This window comes from Passer domesticus, chromosome 13 (genome assembly GCF_036417665.1).
Source record: "Passer domesticus isolate bPasDom1 chromosome 13, bPasDom1.hap1, whole genome shotgun sequence".
In the NCBI taxonomy this organism is placed as follows: domain Eukaryota; kingdom Metazoa; phylum Chordata; class Aves; order Passeriformes; family Passeridae; genus Passer; species Passer domesticus.
In genome coordinates, this window is record NC_087486.1 from 1,851,525 (window position 1) to 1,865,078 (window position 13,554).

The 13,554-nt window shown below is 48.2% G+C and overlaps 1 protein-coding gene across 1 annotated transcript in view; it reads left to right on the forward strand.

Annotated features, from left to right (window-relative positions):
* Positions 1–2,033, forward strand: part of UBTD2 (ubiquitin domain containing 2) — a 42,391-nt gene extending 40,358 nt beyond the window's left edge. Inside the window, exon 3 of the mRNA XM_064387594.1 lies at positions 1,498–2,033. Within this exon, the coding sequence (XP_064243664.1) occupies positions 1,498–1,895 (398 nt within the window). The 3' untranslated portion in view covers positions 1,896–2,033. The remainder of the gene's footprint in view (positions 1–1,497) is intronic.
* Positions 2,034–13,554: the final 11,521 nt, after the last annotated feature.

The following is a 13,554-nucleotide window of genomic DNA, read 5'->3' on the forward strand; positions in this document are numbered from 1 at the left end:
CAGAACAGTCAAAGAGGTTTTTAATGTTCTGTGTCTCAAGGACTTGGCTCCTCTTCAAGCATTCCCAGCTCCACAAGGATGGGTAATTTGGCAAGTGACTGTGCCCCTCTAGGGGCAAAAATGTGGAAATTGGTGCTCCAGGTAAATTCAGACCAGGGCAGGGGGCTTTAACCACAGTGAGAAAAAAAAGGATTCCTGCTTTTGGGATGCAGCTTCCTCAGTGTCCCAGGCTCTGCTTTCAGCCTTCTCTGCCTTGAATTCTTCCAACAGCACAGAAAATGTGCTGCTGCTTTTCTAGGCTAGCACCTGAAATCCATTTTATAAATCTGCTTTATAAAGTTACACTGTGAAAAACTCAGCCTGTATTTGATGCTTCAGCACGGGGTAGAATTCCTGAGCGCCCAGATGATCCCAAGGGAGTTCAGGGATATAAAAACCCCTCGTGACACTCCGGGGTTTGAATGTGGGCTCAGAGGAGCTGTGGAAATCCAAAATCCCTGCTGGGTGCTGTTCTGTGGTGCTGATGGAGCCGCAGGCTTGGGTGGCCGTGTTTGTTTGTCCTGGCACTGCTCACTAAAACAAGGCCTGCAAGAGCCATTTCAGTGATTTGGGGATGTTTGAGAAGTTACAAAATCCTCCTTTCACAGAGGAAAATGCTCTCCTGCATTTTCACAGCTCGGGCTCACCCTGGTGGAATTGCTCCAAGTGGCATTTTTGTGTGCTGGACCTTGGCCATGCTGCTGCTGAAATGAGACATGGGAGCACATCCTCGTCCCTGCTGCCCGCTCTGGCACTTCATCCTGGTTTTTCTGGGTGTTTGGCTTTTAGGGGCTGTGTGCTTTTATCTCAACCCCAAATTTCAAACAGAGTAGGGCATTGATGATTTTTAAAATGTCTGCGTGCAAACGAGGTGGGGCATTGATAATTTTTAAAATATCTGTATGCAAACGAGGTGGGACATTGATGATTTTTAAAGTGTCTTTATGCAAGCAGGGTGGGACATTGATGATTTTTATCTGTATGCAGGCAAGGTGGGGTATTGATGATTTTTAAAATGTATGCAAACGAGGTGGGGGCATTGATGATTTTTAAAGTGTCTTTATGCAAACAAGGTGGGGTATTGATGATTTTTATCTGTATACAAACAAAGTGGGACATTGATGATTTTTAAAATGTATGCAAACAAGGTGGGACATTGATGATTTTAAAAATGTCTTTATACAAACAAGGTGGGATACTGATGATTTTTGTCTGTATACAAACAAAGTGGGACATTGATGATTTTTAAAATGTATGCAAGCAAGGTGGGACATTGATGATTTTTATCTGTTTGCAAACAAAGTGGGGCATTGACGATTTTTGCCTGGTCCTTTAAAGCCTGAATTCCAGCCTCACCTCCTGGGCGGTTGAAGAGCAGGGTAAAACTTCCCAGAGCCACCACTGCAGAGTGCAACGTGCCAGGAATTCCCACTCACTGCCCCCTTTTCTCTCCTCAAGGTGCTCTTACGGAGTGTTACGATGAACTGGGCAACCGCTACCAGCTCCCCGTCTACTGCCTTGCCCCACCCATCAACATGATCGAGGAGAAGGGTGACCTGGAGACCCTGGACATCCCTGACCCCCCTCCCAACTCCGGGCACGAGTGCCAGCTGCGCCTGCGCCTGTCCACGGGCAAAGACCTGAAGCTGCTGGTGCGCAGCATGGACACCGTGTACCACATGAAGCGGCGGCTGCACGCCGTGGAGGGAGTGGAGCCGGGCAGCCAGCGCTGGTTCTTCTCCGGGAGACCCCTGGCAGACAAAATGAAACTGGAGGAGTTGAAAATCCCAAAGGACTACGTGGTGCAAGTCATCGTGAGCCAGCCCTTAGCAAACCCCACCCCGGTGGAAAACTGACGGCCGCCCGTGGGGTGGTTCTTCTCTCTCGTGGGGTTTGGTTTTCACTGCCCTCTCTTCTTTCTGGGGTTGGCCTGCTCGTGGATGGGTTGCAAGAAATGACCAGCAAAAAAAAAAAAAAAAAAAAAAAAAATTTCCATCTGTGATGGAGATCTGCAAAAATGTAAAAATGTAACCTGGCCTCTGGGGTTCGCCTGATCTCGTATTGAGCAGCGGGGCAGGGCAAAGGAAGGGAGGGGAAAAGGGGGAGGGAAGAGGTTGTTCTTCACTTAATGCAGATATGTAATGGTCCTGGAACTGTCAGTGGTGTCCTGACCCACGAGGCCGGAGCAACAGAGAGCACTTTTATTTAAAAATCCAACTTCAAACGGAATCAGTGTACCCAGTTCCACAGCAGCAGCACACACAGCTCCTGCAGGAAGGAGCCCGGTGCTCACGGGGATCCCTCTGGCTGTGCCCAGCTCTGGTGAGGCACAGCCAGCCCTGGCCAGTGGAGCTGGGCTGGGCTTTGCTCTCTGGCAGCTCCTGGTGATGCTCAGTTGTACATTCCAAGGTGGCAGTGCAGCCCTGTGCCACTGCCTCAGGCAATAACTCAGCCCTGTCTGCTCTGTACTGTAATTTACCTGCTCCAGCACTGACTCAGCCTCAGCTCCTGAGTCTGTGCCTGCTGAACTCCTGTCCCTCGGATCCCAGAGGCCGTGCTGGGGTCGGTGCTGCTCTGTGGTCCAGCCCCCACAGCACCCCTGGGCCAGGTGGCTGCTCCTCCTGCCAGGAGGGATGGATTGAGCTGCCCCGCAGGGCTGCGAGCTTGGAGGAGCTCAGGATGCAGCAGCACACAGCTGCCAGGTTTGGGGTGCCACTGGGAGCCAGCCTTGCAGCTGGGGTGGCTCTGCAGGCCAGCTGGGGTGGCCTCAGCAGCACAGTGTCCCCCAGGCAGTGCTGGCCCTCCAGAATGTACAGGGGCCCTGCAGCAGGTGACAAATCCTGCCGTGGCCTCAAGGACCATGCTGGGCTCAGGGATGCAGTTTGTTCCCCCATGGAGCTGCTCTGCACCCCTGCCTTTGCTGGAGATCAGGGCCCTGCTCTTTTAATCATCATTTCTGTTTGCTTGGGGCTTAAGCCATCACTGAAATCACTTCTTCCAAAGTCAAATGTGCTCTTAATATGGGAATAGCAGATTGGTTTTTTTTCCTGGTTTCTGTCTTCCCTCTGTGAATTAAGTGAAACTGAGGGATTCCCTTGACAATTTTAAACTTCTGCTCCTTCAGTAATTCCATAGAAATCGAATTTCTGGCACTCGGAAACTCCGAGGGAGTTCTTGCACCAGTCAGGATGATCAGGGACATCCCAGCAGGTGGAAGCAGAATTTCATTGATGGCTGGGAAACAGAGCCACGTTTTGTTTGCATTTCCCACCCCACCCCACCCAACTACAGCTTTTTTTGGTCCACATTTTGTATCAAACCTGGGGTTTCTGACAGCTCCACTGGCCCCACTTGGTACAGGATGCCTGAAATGCAGTGGCAGGGCTGCAGGAAGGAAAATGAGTTCCTGTTCTCATAATCACCAAAGTGACTTGCTTTGCTTTTCTTTTTTCTTCTTTTTTTCCTTTATTTTTAAAGGTGAAAGTGAGCTGATCAATACTAACCTAGAACAAGTTTTCTATTGTGGAGGTTTTCTTAAGCAAATTTGATTTACTGTACTTGAGGGTTTTTGCAGCCAAATCTTTTGCATTCCAGGGGAGGGGGAAATATTTGCTACATAAACAAGTCAAAAAATCTCTCTTGGGTTTTCTCTGGGCAAAGGATGGGTTCATGCCAGGAAGACACTACTTGTCCTATAAGGCATAATTTATATGTCTGGATAAATGCTCTTTATGTGTCATTTCCCTGCAGTCCCTCCTGGAAAGGGAGGAAATTCTGATGGATTAAGGAGGAGCAAACCTGGAGCTGTGAACACTAAAACACCACTTTTTTTTATTATTTTTGTAGGATCCTTTTTTTTATTATTATTATTTCTATTTTCATTCAGGCAATTTGTCACCAGGTGCTGGTTTTGAGCTGTTGGGGCTGGGATTGCTCCTTCTTGGCCCCCTCTGAGCTGGAAAAGGCTCAGTTTTGTGACACTGTTCCACATGATCATGGTTCATATGAATTGCTTTTATGGCAGGGAGGAAAGGTGATGCTCTGAAGGCCGTGTTGTGAGTGGGCTCTGGGTAGAACAGAGATTTTGTTCATGAAAATTCTCTTTAACAGCCTCCCCCTCCTTAATCACATATCCAAACCTGAAAGAATTCAATGGTGAAATGCTTTTAGAGGTGACAGTGAAGAGTTTGACCCTGTCTGTATAAAGTGACAGCACTACTGAGCACACACCCTGCAGAAACACAATTTTACAAGATTTCTATTAGGAAAGAACTTTAAATCTCAAAATATCTGTTAAAAATATCAGCAGCAAGCTGTGAAGGCACATGGCTGACAGGGCCACGTATAGAACTGGAAATTGTGACACAACAGAGAACATTTGTGTCTCAAATGATTGAGATTGCCCTAAAAGTTGGGGTTTGGTGCAGATTCCAGTGCAGGGAGTGTGGGATGAGTTTTGGGGCAGAGGGGGTGTCCCTTGAGGGAGGGAAATTTATTTGAGTGGCTGAAGTGGCACTGATCAGGGGCTGTCCCATGGGGGCTGGTGGCTGCTGGGGAGAGGAGGGGAACCCCAGGAGAGGAGGGAGAACCCCAAGAGAGGATGGAGAACCCCAGGAGAGGAGGGAGAACCCCAGGAGAGGATGGAGAACCCCAGGAGAGGAGGGAGAACCCCAGGAGAGGAGGGAGAACCCCAGGAGAGGATGGAGAACACCAAGAGAGGAGGGAGAACCCCAGGAGAGGATGGAGAACCCCAGGAGAGGAGGGAGAACCCCAGGAGAGGATGGAGAACCCCAGGAGAGGATGGAGAACCCCAGGAGAGGAGGGAGAACCCCAGGAGAGGATGGAGAACACCAAGAGAGGAGGGAGAACCCCAGGAGAGGAGGGAGAACCCCAGGAGAGGAGAGAGAACCCCAGGAGAGGAGGGAGAACCCCAGGAGAGGAGGGAGAAGCCCAGGAGAGGATGGAGAAGCCCAGGAGAGGAGGGAGAAGCCCTGGATTGCAGCAGGAGGGTGCTGGCAGCATGTCCTGGCTGGGTTTTGGCCCCTGGCTGCTGTCCCCACCCTCAGTCCCTGGGGTGTAAATGCTGGAACAGAATTTTAACGCACACGACACAAGCAATGAAGAATCAATTTGGGATTTTCAAATCCCCCCCCTCAGCCCTCTGTGCCATTCCTGCTCAGCTCTGGCTGGGAACTGATGCCAGGAGAGCCTTTTTTACCCTGTCAGTGACAGCTCTGTTTGACACAGCTCAGATTTTTCTACTCTTTCTTGGCACTTCTGCCCGAGCCAGAAGTAAGGGCCCGATGAAAGTCACACTCCTGAAGAACTTGAAGGGCAGAGAGGCACAAAGACCTGAGCCTGCCAGGGCCAGGGAGCCCAGGAAAGCCCCAGGTGTGCTGCAGGTCCCTTTGGGGCACTGCAGAGGGATGCTCAGGGTCTTCTTCCCCACCCCAGTGACAGCTGCTCCTTCAGAGCCCCCCAAATGTCCCTCAGTTTTTGGGGTCCTCCACACAAAACACAGCTTGGGATCCATTTGCTGAAAGCCTTTGCTCCTCTGGAGCTGGGGAGTATTTTGGAAAATGAATTGGTGGTGTGGTAAGTTGGGTTTTTAATGGACACCTTAAATTTGGGGTGTAACAACACCAAAAAACCTCAGCCCAGGAGCAACCAAACCAAGCCCAGCTTTTCTTTGCCTTCCACGGAAAGTTTGGGAAGGAAAGAGGGAATCTTTGGAGCAACTGTGCATAATGTTTGGTGAAGGTCAATGATAACTTGATAAAATATTGCTGTAGTGTGATGTGCTTCTGCATATATATCCATTGCTAGTAAATAATGTAAAATCTTTTTTTCTTTTTGGAAGTATTAAAAATACAAAAATACGCTTTGTTACAATGGTGGGATGCTTTTAGCCATGGAGTTCTGGAGGAATTTTTGCTGTGTAGGTGTTGACAAAGTGAATGCTGAACGTTTCTCCATGTCTGTGATGCTTCAGAAATGGAAGGGGCAGCTGCATTTCTGGCTCTGGAGCTCTCTTTTCCAAACCTTTCCATGTTCCTGTACAGACAGCCGAGACCCTGCACCTTATGCAGAGAATGTTTACATTAAAAAAAAAAAAAGGAATTTTTCTTTTTTGGCTTTTTCCCTGTGCTGCTCAGATCCTGTTACTTTGAAATGAAAGTAGTCTCTGTTAGAAAAAGGGGCTTTTTTGTTTTGTTTTTTTTTTTTTTGCCTTTGCCCTTCCCTGTAATCAAATCCCTCCTGGATTGTGGCTGGAAGCTCTGGGACAGCTTGGACTTTTCTGGAGTGGGATTAGAGGTGCTTGAGAAAGGTGATTTTTAAAAACCCCTGCCTGGGCTGTGGGGATGAGCTTTGTCCACTCTGCAGCTTCTTGGCAAACAGCAAACCCTGCTCCAAAGCCCCGGCTGTGTGGCTGCCTTGCAGATTCCCTGGGATTGGATTTCCCAGCACCCACATTTGTGTTTCCTCCCCAAATGATGAATGTCCTGCTGTTCCCTCTGCAGCCACAAACACTCGTGCTGGTTTGGATGCACAAATCTGCTCCAGGATTTCCCCTGCCAGGAGTTGTTTGGGATTGCTGTGGGCGCCTCTCCTCTCCCAAATTCCACCCTCGTGGGGATGGACTTGGAGCTCTCCTTCCCAAAGGAGACACTTCACTGAGCCTACACCAGGCAGGCAGCTGGAAAATGAGATATTTTAACCAAAAGGCTCCTTAAAGTGGACTTTGAGACTTTCATCCAACGTGTCTGCTGGATTTTCCATGGAAAATTTGTCCTGACCCTCGGGGCAGGGGGTCGGTCCAGGGGAACTCTGGATTTGTACATTTTCCACATGAAGACCACTCAGCCAGAGCCACGGGGCAAAGAGACAACTTCACATCCTGACTCCTGCCTTAAAACCTCTCCTTCGTCTTGAGCTCCAGAAAATCCTGCACCTGCTCCCTCCCAGATCCCTTTTTTTTCCCCGTCAGGAAATCGGAACCCGCTCCAAAGGCTGGAGACAATTCAAGGCAGTGCAAAACAAAAGAAATCCGAGCTGGTGGCTTTATTAAAACAACAAACTGGTCTTGGCTTCAAACCCCTATTTGTGCCTCTCAAGTCCAGGGAATGTTTCAAAAGAGGCGGATTTGAGCAACGCCGGCCGGGACCGCGCTGGTGGCACTTGGTGACACCTGGTGGCACTTGGTGACACTTTGCCTCCGTGTGCTCTGACAAGGGACTGGGCTCTGTGTCCTCTCTGCCTCATGGGAATGGCTTTCAAAGATGGCTGGTACCATCAAATTTGTACTTCTTGAATAAATACCTTCATTTTTATGGAAAGAGCCCGGTGTGTGTGCGTGCTGTGGGATTGGTGTTCCCGTTCTGGGGTCTGCTGCTGCCCCGGGGGGATCCAGGGATGGGGATCTTCCTTTTCCCTCTAATTCCAGGAGCACTTCTAGAATCAAATATTTCTGTCAAACAGGCTTTGCAATATTTTCCCCCTCGCTGCTCAGGGAAGAATTCCAGAATTCCAATTTTATCCTGCTCTGAACACCAGGTAACTTCCAAAGTGCTTTATGGGTTTTATTAACACCTCACAGGTTGTCTCCAGGCTATTATTTCTTATTAATTATTACAATTATTTCTTATTTAAATCATTAATATATTATTTATTATTATATATATTCATGATACACTATATATTATATAATATATATTATATAATATATATTATATATTATATATTATATATTATATATTATATATTATATATTATATACTATATATTATATACTATATATTATATAGTATATATTATATATTACATATTGTATATTATATATTATATATAATATTATATATTATATATTATATTATATATAATATATTGTATGATATATTATATCTATTATATCATATATTATATATATTATATCATTATGATATGATATGATATATAATATAATATAATATAATATAATATATTATAATATAATATAATATAATATAATATAATATAATATAATATAATATATTTAATGTAATGTATTTAATATCATATAGCACATTTAATATATTCAATATCTTATAATTAGTATATATTATTTCTTATTAATTATAATTATATTTATTTTTTATCCCAGGGAAGATCTTTTACTGCTGAGAGCAAACCACCCTGAATTTCCAGTGGAAACGCTGTGCAAATTTCCTGTATTAATAACAAAACAAAAAAAATTACACTTTTTTTCCCCTGTATTTAAAAAATAAGAATAATCCCGGCCGTGCCTCGCCTTAAGAAATACACTCAGTGTTCTTTTCCCTCCTGAAATTTCTTCAGTGGGGCTTTTGGCTGGGAGCTGCAATTCTCCAATTTCTCCATTACCTCTGATACCCCTAAGGGATCGTTTTAATGTGAATTTGGGTGTGTGGCAATGTTTTATCTCGCAGACAAGGGGTGAAATCCGTGGAGAATCCTGGGCCTGGAGATGTGCCTGGCTCTGGGGATCAGCTCCTTGCTGAACAAAAATAATGGAGCTGGGTAATTGTCCTGTAATTACATTCCCTGACGCTTTGTCTTAATTCAGGTCAGCGCTTTTATCGTCTTGATTAACTACCGGAGGTGTCAGAGTAGGAATCATTCTTTGGAGGCCACAGCAAAATATTTCCATTTTTAAAATTAAATTAAAGAAATTAAAGTAATTTCACTGTAGAATTTGGGATGTGAGTTCCAAACAAACAAGGGTGTGATTCTCCTGGAAATTTTCCCTTTACAGATGTAAAATACATAATTTTTATTCCTTTTATATGGGAGTGGGTACATACAGTGTCCTTAATTTATCAATGTTGCCTTTTCTAATAAAATACAAGGTGCAAAGGCTTTGCACCTTTACAATTTTCTTGTAAAGAAAATTTATAATTTAATTTATCCATATTCCCTTTTGTAAGGGAATATGGCTAAATTAAAAATTCCCTTACAAAAGCAAATATGGATAAATTAAAGAAAATTATAAATGTTGCAGCACTTCCATAAAATCACAGGATGCTTTGGGTTGGAGGGGAGCTTCTTGCTCCAAACTTTTTCCCCGGGCAGGGACATTTTCCTCTATCCCAGGGTGCTCCAAGCCCAGACCCGGAGCAGTTGTGGGGCGGGGAGGCCCTTGGAGGCTGGAATTTTCACATTTAATTATTCCCTCCTGCTGCAGCCATTCCTTCAGGGAAGCTCCAGCGTTTGGAGGAGCTCTGTGGTGTCCTGGGCTGCGTGAGAGGTGATGGGGGAATAAATCCATGGGGTGAGCAGCCAACATTCAGCAAAAAATCCAATAGTGCCTCTCGTGCCTTCTCTCCACATGGCTTTAATTAGTTGGGTTCGTTAATGAGATGTCTCCTGGTGCCGGGCTGTCCCCCAGCTCTCCAGCAGGGATTTAGGGGATGTGGGGCAGGAGCTGCCCCTGGGAGTGACCCGGCCCTGGACAGAGCCCAGTCTGGCCCAGTCACACCAGTGTGGGGCCGGGGCAGCCCTGGGAGGAGCGGGGAGGGAGGGGGGACACCCGCAGGGAGGGGGGGACACCCTCAGGGTGGAGGGGACACCTTCAGGGTGAAGGTGACACCCTCAGGGAGGAGGGGACACCTGCAGGGAGGAGGTGACACCTTCAGAGAAGAGGTGACACCTGCAGGGTGGAGGGGACACCAACCCCAGCCCTGGGAGGAGCAGGGGAAGGGAGGAGGGGACACCCTCAAGGTGGAGGGGACACCCTCAGGGAGGAGGTGACACCCTCAGGGAGGAGGGGACACCTGCAGGGAGGAGGTGACACCCTCAAGGTGGAGGTGACACCAACCCCAGCCCCGGGGATGTGCAGCTGCAGCATCCCCTGCTCCTCAAACAGCCCCGGGGCAAACCCAGGGAACTGCCGGGCATTTGTTCACTTTGTGAATTGCTGTTTGTTTATTTATTTATTTATTCACTTTGTGAGTTGCTGTTTGTTTATTTATTCGCGTTGTAATTTGCTGTTTATTCACTTTACAAATTGCTGCTGGCTGGGAGCGGAGCCCATGGGGTCAGGCAGGTGAGGCTGGGCGGTTCCTGGGTGAAAGATTCTGTTGGTTGGGAGCTGCTCCTGCTGGGAAGCTCTCCAGGATCCCTCTTTTTTTTTTTTTTTTTTTTTTGTTTGTTTGTTTGGGTTTTTCTGTTTGTTTGATTTTGGTTTTTTTTTTTTTTGGTTTTTTTGGTTTTTTTTGGGTTTTGTTGTTGTTGATTTGGGTCTTCTTTCTTCTGCTTTCTTCTTTCTTCTGCTTTCTTCTTTCTTCTTTCTTCTTTCTTCTTTCTTCTTCTTCTTTATTCTTTCTTCTTCTTTCTTCTTCTTTCTTCTTTTATTTTTATTTTTGTTGCTTTTTATCCAAGCAGCAGACTGCCAACATTTCAGATTCCCTGCAGCTCAGCTGTTGATTTTGGAGAGGAGGCAGATCCCACCTCACCAGACAGCCCCGCCCAGCAGGAATTATTTCAAAGACCCCAAATCCAGGCTCTCATCCCCCTCTCCAAAAGACTTTCCCGACTGCCTCGGGAGCAATTAATTCCAGCTGATTGCCTGGGGCTCATCCCAAACGTGTTCTGGGCTCCCAGAGCTCCTCCCTGGCTGCTGCTCTGCCCGTGGAGATGAGGCAGATGTTGATCCACAACATCTGGATTGTGCAGTGCTGGGAGGAGCCCCCACAGCTGGGGCACAGCCCCTTTGAACCAGGCAGCATCAGCAGGATTTGGGGCTGAAAAACTAATTTCAGGAAACGCTGGGAGGGCTTAGAAATGTCCAGAGGATGGGGGGGTTGGGACCTGCCAGGGCTGGGGCTGCAAACCCTGCAGGGCTGAGGTCCAACCACCTCCAACAAATAACTGAGAGGAGACTCTGGTGGGCAAAGAGGAGAATTATCTTATTATTAATTATATTTGTATTTAAAACAGTAACCCAGGGAGCTGGCAGCAGAAAGGAGGAGCAGGTGAGGCGATCTCCCTCAGCTCCTGTGCCCTGGAGCAGGTGGAGATGCTGTGTTTGGGAACAGGCCATAATCCTGATTTCCTGCCTGGGAAGGGCGCGTGGAACCCCGAGCAGTGCTCCCACCCAGACCACAGCTGGGACCTCCTGCTTCTCCCAGGCGCAGGAAATGCCAGAATCTGCTGCTGCCTGCCACGGAGCCTCGGCTGCTGCTGCTGCTGCTGCTGGGTTTGGGATGTGCTGGGACAGCAGCTGCCACCAGCCAGGCTCCAGAGCTGCTGCCAGGGAGTCACGGGGTGGTTTGGGTTGGAAGGGACTTTAAAGTTCATTTGACTCCATCTCCTCCCACGGCAGGGACACCTTCCACTGTCCCAGGTGCTCCCAGCCTGGTTTTGGGCACTGCCAGGGATCCAGGGGCAGCCCCAGCTGCTCTGGGCACCCTGTGCCAGGGCTGCCCACCCTCACAGGGAACAATTCCTTCCCAATATCCCACATAAATCTCCTTTCTGGCAGTGGGAAGCCATTCCCAGTATCCGGTCACTGCAGGTCCTTGTAAATTCTCTCTCTCCACCCTTCCTGGAAGGTCACAGTTGTGTCACCCCAAAGCTCCTCCTGCCCAGGTGAACAATCCCAGCTCTCCCAGCAGAGCTGCTCCATCCCTCTGCCCATCCTGGAGCTCTCCTTTGAGAGTTCCTTTCCCATCCCTCCCATGTCCATGGCTGGCTTCTCTCCCCCTCCTCTCCAGATCCCACAGGGGACACCCCCAGTGCTGATCCTGGGCCAGAGCAGAACTGCAGGTCATGCCCAACATCAAAGCTGAGCTTTAGGGTTAATCCTGGCTTTACCACCCCTCTCCCTCCCCACAGCATTCCAGCCCAGTGGGTGGAAGAACAGCAGGACCTGATCCTTGTTCAGGTTGGTCCCACCCTGGAGAAAGCAATAAAACTTCCCCTGAGGAGAGCAGGGAGCTCTCAGGCATCTCCTGCGCCAAGCTGAGAGCAATAATTAGCAGGATTTATTTCATTTGAAATGCCCACTGCTCCCAGTCAGGCTGCACAGGCAATTAACACCCCGGAACAGACACGAGATGCTGCTCAGAATTCATGGACAGTATTAATGAGATGATTTATGAGGGAGCCACATGTGATTTCTGCCCAGAAAATGTGAAGGTGCTCATTGCTGTCTGCCTGTCCTCTCTTCCTGTCTTCTTCTCCCACTCTACCACTAGAGGAAAAAAATACTTTTCCAACAAACCAGAATCACTCAAAACCCCCCACATTTTTCTTTTGAAGGTGTCACTTTTAACAATTCTTTTCAGTCCTCTTTAATCTCCTCCAGGGCAGCGCAGAGGGAGAACCGAACCAGCTCCAGAATTTCAAACTCCCCCCAGTGTGAACACACAGGACAAAAACTGCCCGTGCTAAAATCAAATCTGCACCTTGGGCTGATTCTGCCACCCTCAAATCTCTGCCAGTGGGGGAAACCTGCGGGAAGAGGGATCATTTGGGCTGGAACACCTTGAAAATATCTCCAAATATATCGAAGAACTGCAGCGTGAGGTGGGGAAGCACCAAACCAATGGGTAAGGGGTTGCAAAAAGCCTCATGTGAAGGACTTTTGGCAAGAAACAAAAAAAATGCTTCTCAGTGTGGAGCATGGCTGGGTTTGGATGTGCAGCGCTCAGGAATGAGCTCCAGTGAGGCAGAAATGCCCTCCTGCCCCGTGCCCCTGGCATCTGGCACAGCTGGAAGGGTTCCTGCAGTGCTGGCTGGGGTTTCCCTGCGTGGATTTTGTGCTCTCTGTGCCAGGACCTGGTTGTGGTGTTTGGACAGCCTGGCCTGGGGGCTTCACAGGGGGCAGGAAGGGGACACTGGGGACAGGAATGACATCGACCCAGTCAGGGCTGGAGCTTTGTCTGTCTCAAACAGGGGAGGAGAATGCAAGGGGGAAGGAGGATCCTCAGGCAGAGCTGGAAGGGATCTTGGTGGCTCTGCCACCTCCCCTGGGGAGCAGCCAGGCCATTGTCACCTCCCAGAGCAGCAGGGAGGGAGGACACCGAGCTGTGTCTGAAAGCTTTCTGGGGAATTGCCAAGCCCTGAATTAACCAAGCTGCTGGCTAATTAATATTACAGAGTGCTGCTGTTGTTGGAACATCTGAAGTGCAGGATTTGTAGTGTCACTGATCCCTGGTTTTAAATCCCAGGCAATGCAGAGTCCTGTGTGTCCCTTCCCAAAACATCACACAGAACATTTGAGAGCTTTAATGCCAACCTCGATTTTAGGAGCATTTACTGCTCAGGTGATTCTTTCAATCAACATCTGGGAGCTGGAAATACTCTGCCAGGTTTTTGGGGGTTTTTAAACAGCAAGGAGAGGGAAAGATGACAATCAGTTTTAGGGAATGATGTGGCAGGGAACTCATGAGGCATCGCTAACATGAGATTTCTGAACGAGCGAGCCTGTGCTGAGTTCTGCTGGAATTATCCCTCAGGATGGAGCGTGCGAATCCCCCCCGTTCCTGTGCTGCGCTG